General features: G+C 51.3%; 1 protein-coding gene across 1 annotated transcript in view; it reads left to right on the top strand.

Annotated features, from left to right (window-relative positions):
• The window catches only part of FBXW4 (F-box and WD repeat domain containing 4), an 81,680-nt gene that overhangs the window by 26,029 nt on the left and 36,803 nt on the right, over nt 1-18,848 (top strand). Inside the window, exon 5 of the mRNA XM_044240348.1 lies at nt 647-741. Within this exon, the coding sequence (XP_044096283.1) occupies nt 647-741 (95 nt within the window). The remainder of the gene's footprint in view (nt 1-646; nt 742-18,848) is intronic.

The following is an 18,848-nucleotide window of genomic DNA, read 5'->3' as shown; positions in this document are numbered from 1 at the left end:
GCAATATTTTTAACCTGTAGGAGATATGGGAGCTTAAAAGAGCTAAGCTTTTCTGCTACTTTTGGTGACACTAGGTGCTAAATTCCCTGCTGACACGAATAGCACTGGATCCTGGGCATTATCAACAAACAAACAACGACACGCCACCTTCGTGCTTTGAAGCCTCTCTTCTTCTTCCCTTCGTTCCTTCCCTTGTGTCTTTCTTTTTACTCCTCTCTCCTTGCTGTCTTTGTTCCCCCACACTGGGCCTTGATGATCCTCCTCCCTACCTCCCAAAGGAAAATCTGGGTGAGAGAGAGGAAAAAGGAAAACCCACAAGCACAAGGAGGTTACTAAGAGAGGTGAGTCCCACCTGTTCACCCTGCTGAGTCAGGTCTCAGTTGAAGAGTGTGGACTTCTGATTCCCGGGTATAGAATTGGGTGGTGCAGAAAGGGCTCTCAGGTGGACGTTAAGGAGGGCGGTCCGTACGGGAGTCAGGTCTCAAGTCGGTGAGCCAGAGGCTGGGACGGCTCCTCTGCTCCTCCAAGCTCAGCATTTGCAGGACAGAAAGGACTTTCCATTCCCCTCCCCTGCCTCCCTGGGACACTCATCCCACATCTCAACCCCAGGCAGTGCCAACGAGAGCATCTCCTCTCCTGTTTCCAGGTATGGCCTTTGGCCTCGGGTCGGCTGGGGCAGTGCTTACACACCATCCAGACTGAAGACCGAGTCTGGTCCATCGCTATCAGCCCAGTACTAAGGTAAGGGAGATGTTTTGGGGTATGGTTTTGTCCTGTGTAATAATGCTTTATTTTCTGAGGTCGGGCAGGCTCGGCAGTCTTCCCCCTATATATTGTAGGCTGCTTTGAGCTTGTCTTCTGGAGATTTTGAAAATCCTCCAGAGGCTTGAGTCTGTGGCTCCTTTCATATATGCATAGGGTGGAGACAGCATTCCAGAGGTAACTTCCTAGGCATCTACCCCAGAAATATGAGGGAAAAGGTACCATTAAAATGTAACCGAGGCCAGCTGTTCCAAGAGTGCCTCTTCTGGAGCATATACCCTCTGCGGCTACTTCCAAAGCAGAGAGAGGCCTGTTAGCTCCCCTGGGAAGTTACTGCACCAGCCAGCCTGCTATCACAACCTACATCTGGTTTGTTCCCCTTGGAAAATGTCTTCTGGAGTATCCCTTACAGAGCTGAGTCGTCAGGACAGGTGTGAGGCCCATGTCCAATTGGGCCCTCATCAAAAGGCAGATACGTGGGATAGAGTGGTAATTGTGGCAGAAGTGCTAAATTATTTTTTTAAAGACTTTTTTTTAAAAAAAGATTTTATTTATTTATTTGACAGACAGAGATCACAAGTAGGCAGAGAGGCAGGCAGAGAGAGAGGAGGAAGCAGGCTCCCCGCCAAGCAGAGAGCCTGATGTGGGGCTTGATCCCAGGACACTGAAATCATGACCTGAGTCGAAGGCAGAGGCTTAACCCACTGAGCCACCCAGGTGCCCCAGAAGTGCTAAATTTTTTTTTTTTTAAAGATTTTATTTATTTATCAGAGAGAGAGAGGGAGAGAGTGAGCACAGGCAGACAGAGAGGCAGGCAGAGGCAGAGGGAGAAGCAGGCTCCCTGCAGAGCAAGGAGCCGGATGTGGGACTCGATCCCAGGACGCTGGGATCATGACCTGAGCCGAAGGCAGCTGCTTAACCAACTGAGCCACCCAGGCGTCCCCAGAAGTGCTAAATTTTTGATGGTAGCTTTACTTTACTCTTCGGCCTCTTTTCCTCTAGCTTTACCAGTAAACAAGCGAGCTTTGCATCCTGACTTCTGCTTTCTAGGCTTTCTTGAACCAAGGCTGAGCCTCTCTCCTCCCCAGGAGGATACATAGACTCTCCTCCTGCACCTGCTCTGCCAGAGTGTTTGTTCTTCTGGGGTCTTCCCTCACTACCCTTGGCCCTCACTCCTCACCTCAGTGATCGCTGGGAAAGCTGTAGGGCTGCCACCCTCCAACAGGGGGTTTAAGTCAGTCACTAGTTTTACGAGAGAGTTGATTTCCACCCCCCCCCAACTCAGCCCCCTTCAGCCTCCCTCTCCTCACCCCACGGAGCCTACACCCCTCCTCCTGCCCCCTTTGCAACTCCCTTTCAAATTTTTTTCTTTCTAAAGAATTAGAGCCGATTAGCCACGTCATTAATTCTTCAATTTGACGGCTGATATAGCAGGACCTGAAACACATTGCTGACCCCAGAGAATGGAGACCCCGTTCCTTAGCATATTGACGATGGGAGAAGTTAATTAAAATTCCACAGAGCGGAGGTGTCGGCTAACCTATAAACCTGTCACCGTTCAGAACAAATCATCCTAGCAATCCTAGGAAAGAGGGAAGGAAAGACCAGCAGGGAGTAGAGAGGCCTAAGTGTGTGGGAGCGGACAGTGGAGAACAGAGCGATCAGGCAGGGTCCCCTCCACAGTGGTTTTCCATTGCTCCTAGTGGGCCAGGCTTGGGGGTCTGTGGGCTGGATGTGTGTAAGGATTGAAGGTAGGCTGAACAGCCTGTGGGAGGTGGCCGCTTGGCTGGCAACCATCTTACGGACTCCTGCTTATGTCAGGAGACTAGGGTAGGCTGGGGTGTGGCCGATGGTAGACGGAAGCCCTTCAGGGCTGGTGATCTAGACCAAAGCACATGGCTATTCACCCCATCCCTTGGTCCTCGACTCTAGCCACCTCTCTCGAATGTGTCAGGCTACCCGTAACAGAAGAGAGCTTGGCAATGGTTGAAGATAGCTTCAGTCAAAAAGGTTGACGTCCTAGTTGGTCTTGTCATTAAGAAGCATATAGAACACAGCAAAAGGGGGCTCCTGGGTGGCTCAGTGGGTTAAAGCCTCTGCCTTCAGCTCAGGTCATGATCTCAGGGTCCTGGATTGAGCCCCACATTGGGCTTTCTGCTCAGCAGGGAGCCTGCTTCCCTCTCTCTCTCTCTGCCTGCCTCTCTGCCTACTTGTGATCTCTGTCTGTCAAATAAATAAATAAAATCTTAAAAAAAAAAAAAAAAAAAAAGAACACAGCAAAAGGCATTTTGTTTTGGCCACAACTTGCAGCCTAGCTTTGAGGATCGACTGCTTTCGGACAATACCAGTACTAGTCTCCTACGGCCACAACACGTGTGTATTAGTCATTTGCCCTGTGCCAGACCCTTTGCTAGGTCCTTGATATGCCTCCTCTTCGGTGAAAACCTTCATCGTTTGTTCTCATTCTCCTTGAGAGCCTGCTTGTCCTCTTGGTGTACCTCCTTGGCCCTAAGATGACTCTTTTGCTCACTGTTGATTGGCTGTTCAGCTCCTGAACTGCAGTTGTTTGAGATGAACTTTGCCCCAGCTCGACAGGTGGTGTTGGACTCTTTGAAAATTGTTTGCGTTGTTTTGGACCCTGGCTTTACTTGGTGGTCAGGATGCTACTGCTCTCCCCACCGTTTTCTCTTACCCTGAGTGCCCTGGGCTAGGGCTGCTTCATTCCATTATTAAATCCATTTCTTCTCCCATGTCCATGAAGTTGCACCTGTCAATGAGTGCTTCCATTTTTCCCATCTGGGGAGACCCTGCCTCCTGGCCTTGGGGGGTCTGTTTTGGAAGAGGCTGCTTTGTCATCACCAGCAGGGTGGCCTCAGGTAAGTCATTCCTTTCTCTGAGCCTGTTTCTTCATTTATTCAATGTAGATACAGTTTCTTTTATAGACCTCGCTAGATGATTTTGAAGATGACCTGAAATGATCAGAAAATACTAGGCAGGGATGAGGTCATGATCCTCGGCTCAGGTCATGATCCCAGGGTCCTGCGTCAGGCTCCTTGCTCAGCAGGAAGCCTGCTTCACCCTCTGCCTGCCACCCCCCCCCCCGTTTGTGTGAGTTCTCTCTCTGGCAAATAAATAAATACAATCTTAAAAAAAAAGTCTTCAAAAGATAGTAGGAAAGTGAAAATACAGGGACCCTTGGGTGGCGTAGTCCATTAAGCGTTTGCTTTTGGCTCCTGTCATGATTCCGGGATCCTGGGATCAAGTCCCACATCCAGTTCCTTGCTCAGTGGGGAGTCTCCTTCTCCCTCTGCCTGCTCTGCCTGCCCTGCCTGCTGCTCCCCTGTTTGTGCCCGAGCGTTGTCTCTCTATCTCTCTCTGGCAAATAAATAAAATCTTAAAAAAACAACGCTCTACAAAGCTAAAAGGCCTATCTCACCATGTCACCCAGCATCTCTCTTCTCTGGGGGTAGCATTTGTTCAGAGGCGTTAGTTGCTCTCATGTCTCCAGCTTAACTGGGGTCTTTTCTGGGCCCTCTTGGAGCTACACGACTCGTCTACAGTCTTCTTGAGGTGGGGGACCCTCAGAAGGAATTGCCTCCCCACCCCAGTGTTCCTGCCCTCGTCCACTGTCTTCTCTTCCCCTTCCCGCCACACACTCTGTTGAGTATGGCCATCGGTGTGCGTGTGGTCACTACTGGCATGTGACCGTGAACCCCTCACAAAGAACATGAGTGGGGGGTGGTGGGCAGCACTTTCCCTCTGGGGCATGTATTCTTGGTTAACCCAATGGATTCCCAGTCTCTCACTGCTCCCTCATCCCTTTAGAAGGATCCTGAACAGTTAGGAGACCTGCCACATCCCTTTTCTCAATTAATCTTTCTTCTATTGAAAACAGTTTGTCAGAGCTATGCATCATATCTATCAAAGCTGTGCTTTGCTGCCTTCTTTTCTTAGGTGTGTGCTTAGACACTTGGAGGAGGAAGCACGAAGCCTCAAGCCTCAGGCTTTATTTGAGGTGCTCATGACTGGGAGAAAGCTGGTGTTCCGTCCTGTGTCCAAATGTCACCTTTCCTTCCTCCCATGACCTTGAGTTCTTGATTGGTAAACAGCTGTGGAGGGTGATATTTAATACCAGATATGTGCTTAGAGCCGTGTTTAGGTACTCGAAACCACAGAAGGAAAACCAGTAGTCTCCACAGGAGGGTGGAAGACAAGGACCTTTTTCTCTACTACTTGTGTGCCCTCCTGCCCGTCTTCATTCCCTGACACCAGTGATCCTGTTTATAAGATTCCTGACTTACTGGTGAAGCGCTCCTTCTGGAGAGGAGTTGTTTGACGAGGGAAAGAAGGACAGCCTGAGATGGGGGAGAGGAGCTGTGGGAGACTCACCCAGGGCCCAAGGCTGTAGGTCCGGGTGTGCTTGTATAGCTCCCATATGACCTCCTGGGGCCACGTTGGATTCCAAGCACTTTTCCATGAGTAACACAGAAAAGCATAGTTGTTTTTTTTTAAGATTAAAAAAAAAATTTATTAGAGAGGGATCACAGGCAGAGAGGTAGGCAGAGAGAGAGGGGGAAGCAGGCTCCCCGCTGAGCAGAGAGCCCAATGTGGGGCTCGATCCCAGGACCCTGAGATCATGACTTGAGCTGAAGGCAGAGGCTTAACCCACCTCATGAGCCACCCAGGTGCTCTGAAAAGCATAATTTTTAAAATGGGTGATACATTGTATTGCCATTTAAAAACTATTGCCAGCCGAATAAATTTAGCAAATACTCAAGAGTGAGGAAATAAGGCACAGCTAAAGACCCCTTCCTTGCTCCTTCCACTGCCCTATATATTGACCAGACCCTTGGGAGATGGCAGCTCCCGGGAGGGTTTTATGCAGGGCTGGGGTGAGATGGAACTGTGGTGACGGCTGCCTGGTGACACTGAGCACCTGGAACTTTGCCTTCTCTGGCTGAGGGGGACGGGGGTGCCACCACCACACCCCTCCCCAGCAGAGGGAGAAAGTGAGCCTCAGGGAAGACTGATGCAGGCCACAGGTGGTGTGGGGCAGAGGAGGTGGCTCTTCAGCTCAGGTCTCTTGCCTAGAGCCACGTCCTGGGGTGCTGAGGGACGCCCACGAGGCAGGCCCAGGTCATTGCTGTGCCTTCATCCACCATGGATGTATGGTGGATGGTAGCTGCGGCCCTTGAAAGGCTCTTGGGGCCCGAGGAACATTCTGTCTTCCTAGAGGCCCCAGTTGAGGCGGAGGGGTCGGGGAGAGCAGGACATCGGTGAGGCCTGGGCTCTCCCGGGCGCCTGTGAGTGCTTGTTGATCTTTGGTTTGGTGCGGGGTGGGGGTGCTCCAAGCCAGCTGTGGGGCCCTGGGGGGCTGAAGTGAATCCGGAGACCCGCTCACCCTGTTTGCCTGCTAGGGGCAGAGCGAGGAACCCACAGCTCCTCCTTCCTCTGCAGACACCATATTTATTGTCCTCCAAGAACAAGGAGGTGCCCAGCCGACTCCTTTCTTCATCTCCAAACAACGCTTGCTATCGTGTGAGTGTGGTCGGAAGGCTTCCCAGGACCCTTGGGTTTTAATCCCTTCTCTCTTGTTTCTGTCATTAGGGAAATATATTGAGTGGTATAGGTGTAGAAAATTGACTTAGCTGTGTTATTAAGTATACAATATAATTTTGTGTAACTTTGCTTACTGTGGTGGCCTGTTTGTTTTTGGGTGGAATAGTCCAAGTCTGCATGAAATGTACCGATTCAAATTTGTAAAGTGAGTTGTGGTCTCTGGGGGGTTTTGATGAAGGAGCTGCCCCTGCTTGCTTCATTTCTCCCAGAGGTGAGGGAGAGTCTGGAAGGAAAGCAGTCACTGTGTACTGTTTGGGGAGGGGGCGGGTTGCTGGGAAAGCGGGGTGTTTGTTCCAGTGGCTACAGGGTTTACTGTGTGTTGTGTGTGTGGTAAACGCGCATTCACCAGCCTGTTGAAATACACCTTTCTTTAGTGAAAGGTAATTGCATCTGGAGTTTTCTCTGACCGAGAGGTTTGAAAGATTGGAAAAAAGAGGCAGCCAACTTTTAGTTTGGATTCTTTGGTTCCCAGAGGCTCAGCAATCCTGTGGCCCTGGACTGTGTAACTCTGAGCTTTTAGGGGAAAATGAGTCAAAAGTAATGGTTGTGCCTCTGAGTTTTGCTCTTTATGGTTGGTGATGAGCTGGGCTGTGAAAAGGAACCCTAACCTCCATAACCTGAGGAGAGACTCTGATGGCTGACTTGGTTGTGCTTTACCTTGTGTCTTGACCTGTGGCCAATTCGGTCTCTCTGTCCTGCCTTCCTGGGGCCAGGACAGAGGGAAGCTTTCTCTTGGCCCGTCTAGGAAAAGGAGACCTTCCCTAAGCAAAGAGGGGCTCGGTGTCCTCCTTTGCCGGGCTGCAGAACACACAGGAGGGAGCCTTCTGCATGTGGTGGTCCTAGATGAGAGAGTCAGAGACACAAGGACACTGCAGAGGGGCCGGGGGCGGTCATGGCGGGAAGAGAGGGCATGACTCCTGGGGAAAGAAGGAAGCTCTGGGTGATGCCAGATGGGCCACCTGGTCCAGCCTGAAATGACTGCAAACTGGAAAAGGATCAGTATAGGGATATGACTATAATGGAGTCTGGTCCTGCCGAGTCTCAGTGCAGTGCCCACCACCCTAGAGTTCCCCACCTGGCTAAGCCAAGCCTCTCCAACGGGTGCAAGTGTACCCATCGGTTGCAAAGATGAGATGCCACAGGGGTGGGTTTCACTTCCTCAAGACCCTGGATTTCTGCCACTGCCCAGGGCAGGATAGGCTGAGGGAGGCTCATGTGCCGAGCTGCTGGCCTAGGACCAGCAACCCAACCAGCCCGGGCTGGCCCAGAACCCACTTGTGGGAGCCACTTCTTCCCTGGCCAGCAAGGCTGGCTCAGTGGTCAAGAGCAGACTTAAATAAAACACCACAAATAGAAGCAGAAGCCGCTACAGAAGATAGGGCACTGAAGATGCGGCCGTGCCCGGAGAGCCTGCCTCTCCCGACAGGAAGACCTGGCCGTCCCTCAGTCTCTGTCACGTTCTTTCTCTCTCTCACTCCACGGCTGTCTGTCTCTCTCCCTCCCCCGACCCCGTCTCGATTTAGTCCCTGTTACTGCTAGGCCCTGGGGAAGACACTGTGAACTAGACAGCGTCGTGTGGCAGGGACCAGTCGGAGGGCAGTACGGTGTGTTGAGTTCCCAGCTGGGGGACTGGCACCCTGGAGGACCGGCCTGCCACCCACCCCTCCTGGCTCTGGTCCCTGCCTGCACCACAGCGGTTTCTTCTCTCCCCTCATTGGGAAGAGAGCACGTCCTTTTCCTGCCGGAGCCGCCCCTGCTTCTCTGGGCTGTGTGTGCAGTGTGCCTGTGTTTGTCCACCTTTGATCACTGTTCTGCCAGCACATAATTTAGCAGTCCACATCCCCAGGTGGAAGCATGGAGTTAATGTTAAAATTAGTTGGTGGGTTTATGTGTGTGTGTGTGTGTGTGTGTGTGTGTATACACACACGTACTCTTTAAACTTCAGTGGGTGATGAGGCAGAGAGGGAGGCGGGAGGGCGAAGGGGAGCTATAAATTCTGGGACTGGTGTAGCTGTTCTCTGAGCAGCCGGGAAGCCTCTGATGTCTCCACAGCACTTTCATTAACATTTAAATTAAGGGTTTGTTTTCCAGTCTGTTTTATAGGCAGGGACCTTTCATGGCCTGTCACATGCACGCCCCCCCCACCCCCAGCAAGTGTGTAATTGTAGCCACTGCTCTGTCCTCACTGGGTTGCAGCCAGAGTTCAAAGGGAATTCCGGAGCTGGAGCTCTGGAGGTACGAGGTGGAACAGTCAGGATGTGGGTGTTCCCTCTAACACGAAGGTGCTGTGTAGGAGCTGTTTCTCCTCCCGTCCGACCTGTGCTTTCCTTTCCTCTTTCAAGGGACACACACTCTATTCTGCCTCTGACCCCTTCCCACTCTTCCTTCCCTGGAGCCACGGGGCATGTGGGAAAGGCTGCGTCCATGAGTGCCTGCTCCCTGTACCACGAGTGAGGGCCTGGGACAGATGGTTTGAAGATACAGATCTTCATGCTTATCTTCCTCCTTTTGATTTTTTTTTTTTTTTTGAGCCTCAAGAATACTTCCTCCTCCTCTCCTTAGAGAAACAACAATATAAAAGAGATTGCCATCTGAGAAGAATTTATAATAGGGCCCTTTGGTCCTGAAAAGCGCATTCTGGCTTTGACAGATAACGTGTACACACGCCATACGTGGCTGCTCGCTCTGCGGGTACGGGTGTTTGAAATAGCTTACCGATGTAGGTGCTCATTTGAGACCTGTTCTCTGAGGTTCTGGTAGTCAGAGGAAGCCCATCTGTGCCCTGACAGGGAGAATTGTTTCCAAGCTCCCTTTCGTAAGGCATATTTGGCAGCATTTGGGGGTGTTTTGAAAAGACATCCCTGCTCTGGTCTCTGTCCTCCCCAGCAGCATCCTGTTGATGCGTAGATGACAAGAATGTGTCCCAAACAGCCCAGAGCATCTCATTAGTTCAGAACCTCAGGGCTGAGTTCACCCACTGGTGGTCTCCAGCTAGAGTTTCCTTCTGGACAGTCAAGAGAGGAGCACTGGCACCTTTCTGTTCCTCTGTCCAGAGGCTGAGAATTTTCTCTCTCGGAGGGCTGACTTTACTTACTGCTTGAGTTGCCGTATCCTTCCTCCTTTCTCCACGGATCCGTGCGCACTACCCGTGACTCATCTGCAGGGCTCAGGGTGGCTGAGTGTCCTGCCCTCCTGCTTCAGGTAGCCTGGCCAACAGGTGGCCACCCTCACGCCCTGGAGTCCTGCCCGAGAGGAGTGCGGGAGGGGCGGGGGCGACCCCCGCGCAGGTGCTGCTGGGCTCGGGTTGCAGCTTGGTGTCCAGGCCCTGCCTGGTGGTGATTAATCTGGGCCACGGGCCGGCAGAGGCCCAGCCAGGGCAGCTTTGGTCCCTCACTGTGAAGACCTTTGGCTCGGACGCCGAGCTGATCTCTGTAGCCTGCTTCGGCTTGAGTTTGATCTGTCAAGGCTAAAGAGGAACCTGATGGTGGGGCGGAAACTTCTAGCCCTGTCTGACTTACGGCACTGATCCGTTCCAGTGGCTTTGTCATGATAATACTCGTATATTTAAGAAGATTTCTCCACCTGTTTGCTGTAACACTTAGATCAATCAAAAGAGGTGTCTTCGTGAAATATCTGTGCTTTTAGTTTCTTGGGGCAGTGGAGCTCACACTTGCAAGTAGCGTTGGGGATGGGGAGGGTTGGTACTGGGCCCAGGTGAATAAGGCCATGACGAGATGTGGCTGATCAGTAGCATGAGGTTTGTGCATTCAGGGGGTGATGTCAGGGGTTGGAGGATCCCCCCATCCTCCTGCTGCAAGTAGGTGAATCTTGGGCCATTTGGGACAGATTTTGGTACTTCAGTTTGGAGTCAAGTCTTAAGTTCCTTGTTTTCATTTCAAGCCAAGTTTTTTGAAAGGGTGTCCCTATCTCCCCCATCACCTTTCCATTTCCCAGAGTCCTGGTTCCTGGGCTGCCCAGGTGGCAGTCCACAGTGTCTGAGTTCAGGGCGGTCACACGTGGCCTTGCCTGGCCATGGGCTTCAGACCCAAGAACAGGATTTCTGCTGCCTGTGACCATCTCTGGGTGTGAGTGAGTTCCGTTATTATAGTGGTTCCATTTGGGAGATTAGGAGCTGAGGCAGGAGAAAGCATGGACACCGTCATATAGAACCGCAGTGGAATGTGTTGACATGACTGATCTGGGGAGCTCTCTGTAAAGGTGCTCCGAAAGTCCGTGTAGACTCTGAATTCTGCTGTGCTGACTAGAGCTTCTCCGTAGGATGATGGTGAAGGACACTTTATGCCTCAGCGAGCCAACCACTGTGTTCTCTTCCTTCAGACCAAGACTAGAAGAACCCTGGCTGGATGGCTGGGACATCTGCTAATCCTTGTGCCTCTCTAGCAGTTTCTTCAACAGTACTCTTCCACAGTTTCCAGATTTTAACCTTTGGGGGAGGGGTTTTATTTCCTGTCTTATGTAAGTTGTGTGCCGGTGGGCTGCAGATGAAACTCCTTTGCCTCTGGTGGGCCCCACCAAGCCAACTACCCAAGGTCCTTGCCTCCGTTCCCGCTTGGTTTTGCTCCTTTCTCTGGCTAGGGCATTTTCAGAGGGGGTAGTTTGTGACCGGGTCTGTAGTACCCTGTATCTGATCGGCATGGCTCAGACACAAGGTGCTGGCAGATAGTGAAGAGTGGAGGAAGGAGTCGGGAGGAGAGTATGTGCTTGCAGAAGCCGTGGTAATTGCAAAGGGAATATTAGTCCAAGAGCTGCTGGCCCGGGAAATTGCTTTCTGCAGAAGCTTTCCTTTTTCATAGTTTGCAATGCAAATTTAAAAACATAAATGGTGCACAAAAAAGTAAAAGAGGGGGCAAAAGGAGTTCCAGTTGGGGTGTGATAACCTCCAATATCTTGAGCAGGGCCTAATGTGCAGAAGAGAATTTCAAGTTATGGGAGAGAATCTTTCAGGAGATTTAAATAATTATACATTGTATTTTGCTGTGATTCCTGCCCCCTCCCCACACACCTGTGTCTTCCATGCTCTTGTGTTCAGACCTGTCGCTGGCCCGGCTCAGCTTACACTGCTGTCTCCACCTCTGCTTCTTCCTACAGCGAAGCCATAATCCAGCTTCTAGAACAGTGGTCAGGGTGCTCATGGTATAGTATTTGATCCTCACAGCAGGTTGGAAACAGAGGCCCCATCTAAAGGCTGTACGCTTTGGCATGTGCGCTGGCCCTGAGGACTGGAACCTTGTCATCGTGCCGGCGGGAGGACCTGGGAGCGTGCCCCCGGGAGAAGGTGTTAAAGCCACGGCTCTCATCCTCTGCTCTCTCTGACCCTCTTTACGCTGTGGGTAGGCTTGATGAAGTCTAATGTGGGATCACTGGGCTTTTTTCCTCCGATTTCCCATGCTTCACCTGCTGCATCTAGAGAGCATGTGTGGCGTTCTGCTTCCATGCTGGAGACACTGCTGCCTGGTTGCTTCTGGATGCTCTGGTGCTGCTGGAGGTGGGGCTAGGCTGGGGATGACCCCTGCTTTCCGTGTGCTGGCAGAGCAACCAGCTGTTCAGGTGGGAAGATTCAGACTAGCTTTTTTCTAGGAGCAGAGCTAGACAGAAAGACACAAGAAAGGCCAGAGGCAAGAGCTTTTCAAGTGCAAGGATGCCCCAGGAGTCGAGCTGCCGTGCGGCTGTGGGGTTGCTTCCACCCCTTTCTGTGTGGCCTTCTTGCACATGTGACAAACGTGGGCCGAACAGATAGGGGAATGCTGCACTGCGGGGGGTAAAGTGAAATGTATGTACCCTTTCTCCTGTGGCCACCGGGAGTCTTCCTTCCTTCCTTCTTTACTGGGGAATTTTGAGAGGGAGATTAGCTCGAGTCTTGCCCGGGGTGAGTCCGGGGGTGGCTGGGCCACACTCTGGCGTCTCAGGAGCACACTTTCCTATAGGATGCTTCCACGTTCAGTCGGCCACTGCTTATTAGCATGCGCTCCTCACTGTGAACTTGCTTCACTGTGGCCTTCAGGGACTGCAGAGAGAGTCCAGCTCTGAGCACGTGACCCTCCTGTCTCTCTCCCAAGGACTGTCTTGTAGGGTGTTTCTCTTTCTCCTGTGACTTCTTCTCTGTCGGGACTGTAGCTTTAGCCGTGGTGGCCAAGCCTGAGCCTCTTTTCTCCTCAGCCCGAATGGGAGGAGAACAAGTGAGTGAATGGACTGGGGTCCTAAGGTGAAGGACCCAAGAAAAAGGTCAGCTGGACGTAGGGTGCGATCTGTCACATTTGGCCAAGAGAGAGGGACACATGGGCTAATGTGTTCACGACACCCTCCTTTCCAGCCAGCTTGAATCTTACTAGTATCCCGGGTGAACTGTGGTTGAGAATAAAAACAAAAAATTAAGGAAGAAAAAATACAGATTATTCAAAGGATTCTGCCACTTGTTAAAGGTCTGTGGCCAGGAAAATCCTTTGCAGGCGGGTAAGGGTGGATCCAGGAATAAGAGGGAAAGTTAGAGTTTTAAAATTTCATTACTTTGGCAGTGAGTACCCAAATAAAAATACGAAAACCTTTTGACACATAAATTCCACATCTAAGAATTTATCCTAAGACAACCAGACAAGTGTGCAAGATGCATGCATAAAGACATATGTTAAGCATACCTAAATATCCAGTAATGGGGGCTGGCTAAGTATTTTGTGATATCCACCTCACCACTGAAAGGGTGATGAGACCTTTATTTATTGACTCCAGAAAATGTACTAGCCTATTATTAAATGAAAAAAAAAAAAAAGGTCACAAAATAGTATAATAGTTATTCACTGTCTCTTCAGAGTTAATTCTTATTAGGGGATTTCTATTGACCTTTCCCATTTTTTTTGTTCTTGTTTTTGGTTTTTTTTTGTTTTTTTGTTTTTTGGGGTTTTTTGTACTTAAATGTTTTTGTAATGAGCACAGACATAAAGGGCATTTAAATATCCATTTCAGCACCGGGCAACTATAGAAAGAATTCTTCCTTTTTTCTTTACATAGTTATTTAAATCAAGGTTGCATGACCTACATTTAGCTTTTATTTTAAGCAGTTATATGAAAGTATAATTTACATACCATAAAATTTGCCCATTTTAAGAGACAATTTCAGTATATAACTCCATGATTTTTGGTAAATTTACAGAGTTGTACAACCATCACCACAATTCAGTTTAGAATATTTCTGTCACCCTGAAAAAGTCCTTCTTTACTTTTACTTTTGCAGCATTAAACTTGGTTTCATGCTTGGGCCCTTTTGTGGGGGAAAGAAGTTAGCTAAAATATTGGAATTTTAAAAAAAGGTAATGTAAACTCAGAACTTTTTTTGCATGTGATATATGTCCAAATGCCTGCCTTTACCAATGTTTCAAGAAAGCTTCTATGTGGGGATGCCTGGGTGGTGCAGTTGGTTAAACGACTGCCTCCGGCTCAGGGCGTGATCCTGGAGTCCCGGGATCGAGTCCCACATCAGGCTCCCAGCTCCATGGGGAGTCTGCTTCGCTCTCTGACCTTCTCCTCGCTCGTGCTCTCTCTCACTGTCTCTCTCTCTCAAATAAATAAAATAAAAATCTTTTAAAAAAAAAAAAAAAAGAAAGCTTCTATGTGCAGTGTCACATGGGGAGTATGAAGCCCAAGACACAGTTTTTACCACCCAGGAGTTTGCAGTCCAGTTGGGAGAACAGTGCATGTACTCAGACAACAATTCATCCCAGTCTGTATGGAGTGCGAGTGCCATCAGTGGCCAAGGTTCTTGACAGGAAATCAGAGGAAAGCAGTAGCCTTTTAGTGAAATGGGGGTGGGGGGCTTTCTGGGTGACATTGGATATGAAGTGGGACTTAATGGTGGCTCTGTTTACATTACAAGGAGGGAACTTGAGGCACAGGGATGGGAGGAGCAAAGACCTAGTAAGGGATGGGGAAGCTCCTTGTAAGTCTGTGGGTTCAGAGGAGACCAGTGTGGCCAGCTGGGGTGGAGAGTTTATGTAAGGAGTGGTGAGCAGTGAGGCTGGAGGAGACATTTGGGGCAGGGTTTCGGGGGCTTTGAGGAGCAGTCGGACTTGAACCTGAGGATGGTAGGGGCCCTTGGAAGATTCGTGACCACACTGAGACAGTTACAGGGTTAATGTGGCTGCACTGTGTACAGAATGCTTTGGAGGGGGAGGGGCTGACGCCCTTGGGTTACTTTTCCAGGAGTTTGGTTTGCAAGCAGTAAGGGTCTGGGCTCCCAAGGACAGTGGGAAGATGGCACTGAATTCAGAAGGAACTCAGTGGTCACGGCTGCACATGGCAGGGATGGAAGGGACCCACATGAATTCCTCCCTGAGCCTGGTAACTGAAGGTGGCCTGGTTTTGACCAGGCCGAGTTCCGTCTTTGAACTGTTGGTCTGGGGCGGTAGTGGGACAATCAGGTAGCTGTGACCAGCGATAGCCAGGGATGGTGGCCTGGAGCTCAGACATGGCATGGAGACAACAGCTGAAATACCACGAGGGATTCATGTCGAGGGAAAGCGCAGAGAAGTCAAGGCAGCCGGGCAAGGAGAAACCAAGAGGCCAAAGGTCCCATCAGAGAGGCAGGAAAGCTAGGAGCCGGGGGAGAGCGGCGCATCCAGTGACAGTCGGCAGTGGACAGTGTACATAAATTCATGTGTCCTCCCTGTTCTATGTGACACATAGGATAGATACGGTAAAAATGCAGAGCCTTGATATTGATGCATGGAGATTTGCTAACAGTTGATTCTCCTTGCTTGATTTAAGCGTTACGTACTTTCTGAACTACAGTAAATTCCAAGTTTTGCTTTCTCTCAAGTTCTTTCCTCTGGCTCTTGTTTTCTTCTCTGTGCTTCCCTGTGGTGGTTTTCCTTGAGGGCAGCCTACTTTGGGCTGGGTAATTTTTCCCTCTCTTCGGTTTCAGAGGGTCAGCAGCTGAGTTGGAGGTGCTAAGTGACAGAGTGAGGGGGTGTCCTTTCTGGGTTTCTCCTGTGGTGTTTGCTCCGTGTGTGATGGTGTTCGGAGCAAAGCAAGAGGCCGATGGAGGAGAACGTAAAAAGCCAACTGACCACTTCGCTGTTTGGAGCAATTTGTCCTCAGAGCCGCAGGGGCTGTCCCGGTCCGGGGCTTGCTTGGGCAACTATGCCTGTCTGAAATCTTTCTTTAAAGGGAATTAAATAGAAACTTTCAAATCCTCCTCAGGTTCTTCGGGGTAGTAATTCCATGGGGCTTGTCATTTGTGTTTGAAGCGGGTGGTGAGGAGGGCGGAGTGAGGAGAAGCGAGGGGGTGGAGATGGGAAGCAGAGAAGGAATCAGAGAGAGAAATTTTATTGAGGGAGAGTTTGCTGGGTTTATGGGAGGGAATCTCTCCCCTCCTCCCCATTCGGATTTGAAAGGGCCGGTGAATCTTTGATTAGGTGCAGGTCAAAAGAATTTACACATTGTGACCTTAATAACTAGAGGTGATTGGCAGGCGGGCTGTGGGGAGGGGGCCGCGGGTCCCTTTCATCTCACTTAGCACAGAGGAGAGACAATGGGCCCGCCGATTTTCCTTGTTGTCCCTTGTTTGAAAAGGTCTGGTGTCTCTACTAGGTACCTGTGACATGGGGGTCTTGATTGGGGTCTCATAAAGGCCCCTGTCAGTATGTCCAAAGGCCAAGAGTACAAAAGCAAGCAGTGGGTGGGGGTCTCAGCTGACCACTGAAGAAGGGAGGGGAGGGCCCGGGAGGCAGTGGAGGGAGAAGCAACCCCCGATGGGAGCCCTTATAGAAGGAGGGGAGGAGGGGGGCAGAGAAGGGCCATTTTTGTCCCTAACTCATCAAGCACATCTGCAGAATTGTCCAGGCTGCTGCCTCCCGGTTTCAAAAGAAAAAAATGATCGTTTGATAAACCGTCCCCGATTCACCACTTTCTCACAAGGGTGGGAGACCCAGCCCTGACCTCTGTATGATTTCACATCAGGACCAGGCTTTCTTTCCCCCACCCCCAAATTGCTAGAGAAACTTTGAAATGTATCCTGTGGCTTTCTCTCTCCCTTCTTCAAGCCCCCCACCCCCATTTCCCACCCTCTCCACCCCACTGGCCTCTGTTTTCTCCCTGGACGCTCCAGAGTGTAGGCAAGTAATTAGTCCCCTCTTTCTGGGGCACAATGAAGCTGGGGTGTTTGGCGGGCTCCTTCCCACCGCTCGCAGAGCCGGGGGCCTGGGGGGAAGGACCAGGTGGCATGTGCAGTGTGTTCCAGGCCTGTTGTACAATCACTGGGGCACAGGGCCGGGGGCTCAGGGACCAGTGCGCTCCTGCTTCTCGAAGGAATGTGCAGAGGCGCATGCATTAATGGTCCCCACACAATGCTTGCATTTTTCCTAGGTGGAGGCATCTTCCCCGTGAAAAGGCTGCCGAGCCCGGAGCCCAGGCGGGAGCCTGCCACCGCGGCGGCGTTCTTTCCCACCCTGCGCTTAGTGGCTTGGAGCTAACATGGGAGACCAACAGGCCGCGTCTCCTGAGAGCCTGATCTTTGTATCCGATGTGTGCTCCCCCTCTGCCCTGTCAGTTTTGTGTGTTCACGGAGTGTTGATTTTAATGCGGGCCTGTGTTGGGCTGAGAGGCCAGGCTGGGGGGCCTCAGGCCTTTGTCTTGCAGGGCCTCTTCTTGGAGGGTCTTCGGCCCTGGAGGCGAGTGGCAGATTTGAGAGGTGGGGTGAGATGCCAACTCTGGCTGGCACAGGGTTCCCCCATCCATGTGTCTGTCACAGACCACCATGGGGGGCCTAGAAAGCCCAAGCACCTTGGGACGCTCAGGCACACGCTTGTGCCCCCCACCCCCCACCCCCACCCCCCGCCTCAAGGGGCAGTTCGTTCTACCGTGTAGGGCTGCCAGCTTGAAATGACTTACACCCCCCTCGTGACTGAGTCTGGCAGAAGCACAGATTGTGAGCCTCAGGGCGTCAGGGCAGGGCCTTGTCTGCAGGGGTTTGGGGAGGTGGGGTCAGGCAGGAGGGGCGCTGGGAGAGCACGAGTCTGCTGTAGATGACTCTCCGGCGATTGGTAAGGGTCAGAAGAGAACAGGACCGGACAGAAAAGAGGCCAGCATCTGGGAGAACATTGACAAATCGCAAATGCTCCTCTCCGGCACTGGAGGGAAGAGTCCCTTAGAATGTTGGGTCAGGATGGGAAGTATGTTCCCCAGTGAGGAGAGCTGGGGCCCCTCACAGGTACATTCACTGGGGACCGTCCAGTAGAATGTCTTCTGTCTTTACCATTCATCTCTCTGTGTCAGAAGTTGGGAGAAAGTGTCTTTACCCATTCTGAACCCCGGTGTGTGTACATGTATCTCTAGGAGGTGAAGACTAGGAGCCTTCATGTGGACTGCTCTACTCCTGGTGAGGGGGGAGTGCAAGGATCCCTCTGAGTCAGGGAGCCAGTGGGTGAGGACCTGCCCACCCACCACTATGGCCAGGCCCTGGCCCTGGCATCCGGTATAGTGCTGGAGGCCTTCGGCTGAGGAGTCCAGTGTTTAGAAATGGACTGTGTCCTCACTTTCCATACGATCAGAAGGCAGAGATGTGGGCTGGCCCCTAAGGTGAGGTGGCCCTGGGGAGGCATCCCGCCAAGGTTCCCCAAGCACAGCGTCTCCTCTGTGCTGCTGTTGGCACCCTGCAGACTGTCTCAGGAATTGGTGCCAATGCCACTGCCAGGCCTGACCAGGGGAAAGCAGCTGGAACTCCAAGGCCTTTGAGGGGCCTGAGTCCCAGAGGGGCCCACCAGTAAGAAGCAGCTCCTACTTTGGGCCACCGTGTGGCAGAGAACATTTCCTTCGTTGAGAAATAGGCCCTCCTGGAGGTACTCACCCCCTCCCTTTTTCCCTTTTACTGTTCTTTTCCCTTAACTTTTCCAAATGCTATTTCTCCCCTCCCTTCTCTTCCATTTTTATGGACCAACTTCTAAAGAGCCTAATAGAGACACAGCTTATGTGTATGGATGTGGCCATGGAGGGAAGGGGTGTCAGGGATGGTCAGGCTGGGGCTTCAAGATTGTCAAAAACACCGTCACCTCTTCCTACCCCCCGGGGTTGTCCTGCCAGTGCCTGGCTGGGAGGGCACACCAGATCACAGCCTTTTAAATGCAGGCTCGATGGAGGAAAGAGGTAGAAATACAGAAGCAAATTAGATCTATCTATGGAGGTGTTCAGCTGGAGAAAATGAGCATTTCTTACTAACTGGAGTGCAGGGCATTTCATTATTAAGCTTCATTACAAGGGGGAAGAGTGCAGTCGGCCTCTCTGGGATCCCCGGACTGTTTTCCTCCCTTTAAAAGTGCAGTCATGTTGAGGTTGAGGGAAGAGGCAGGAATTGCTCTTGGTAACTTCATAGAGCACCCAGGGGTTTAAAGCCAAGTGCGGAGCAAGGTAGGAGAGAGAGGTGGGCAGTGGGAGGGTGCTTCAAGGCCTTCCTCGTTCTGTGA

Source organism: Neovison vison, chromosome 2, assembly GCF_020171115.1.
Source record: "Neovison vison isolate M4711 chromosome 2, ASM_NN_V1, whole genome shotgun sequence".
NCBI lineage: Eukaryota > Metazoa > Chordata > Mammalia > Carnivora > Mustelidae > Neogale > Neogale vison.
Note: the sequence above shows the minus strand (reverse complement) of the source record. Positions and strands in the feature narration are given on the sequence as shown.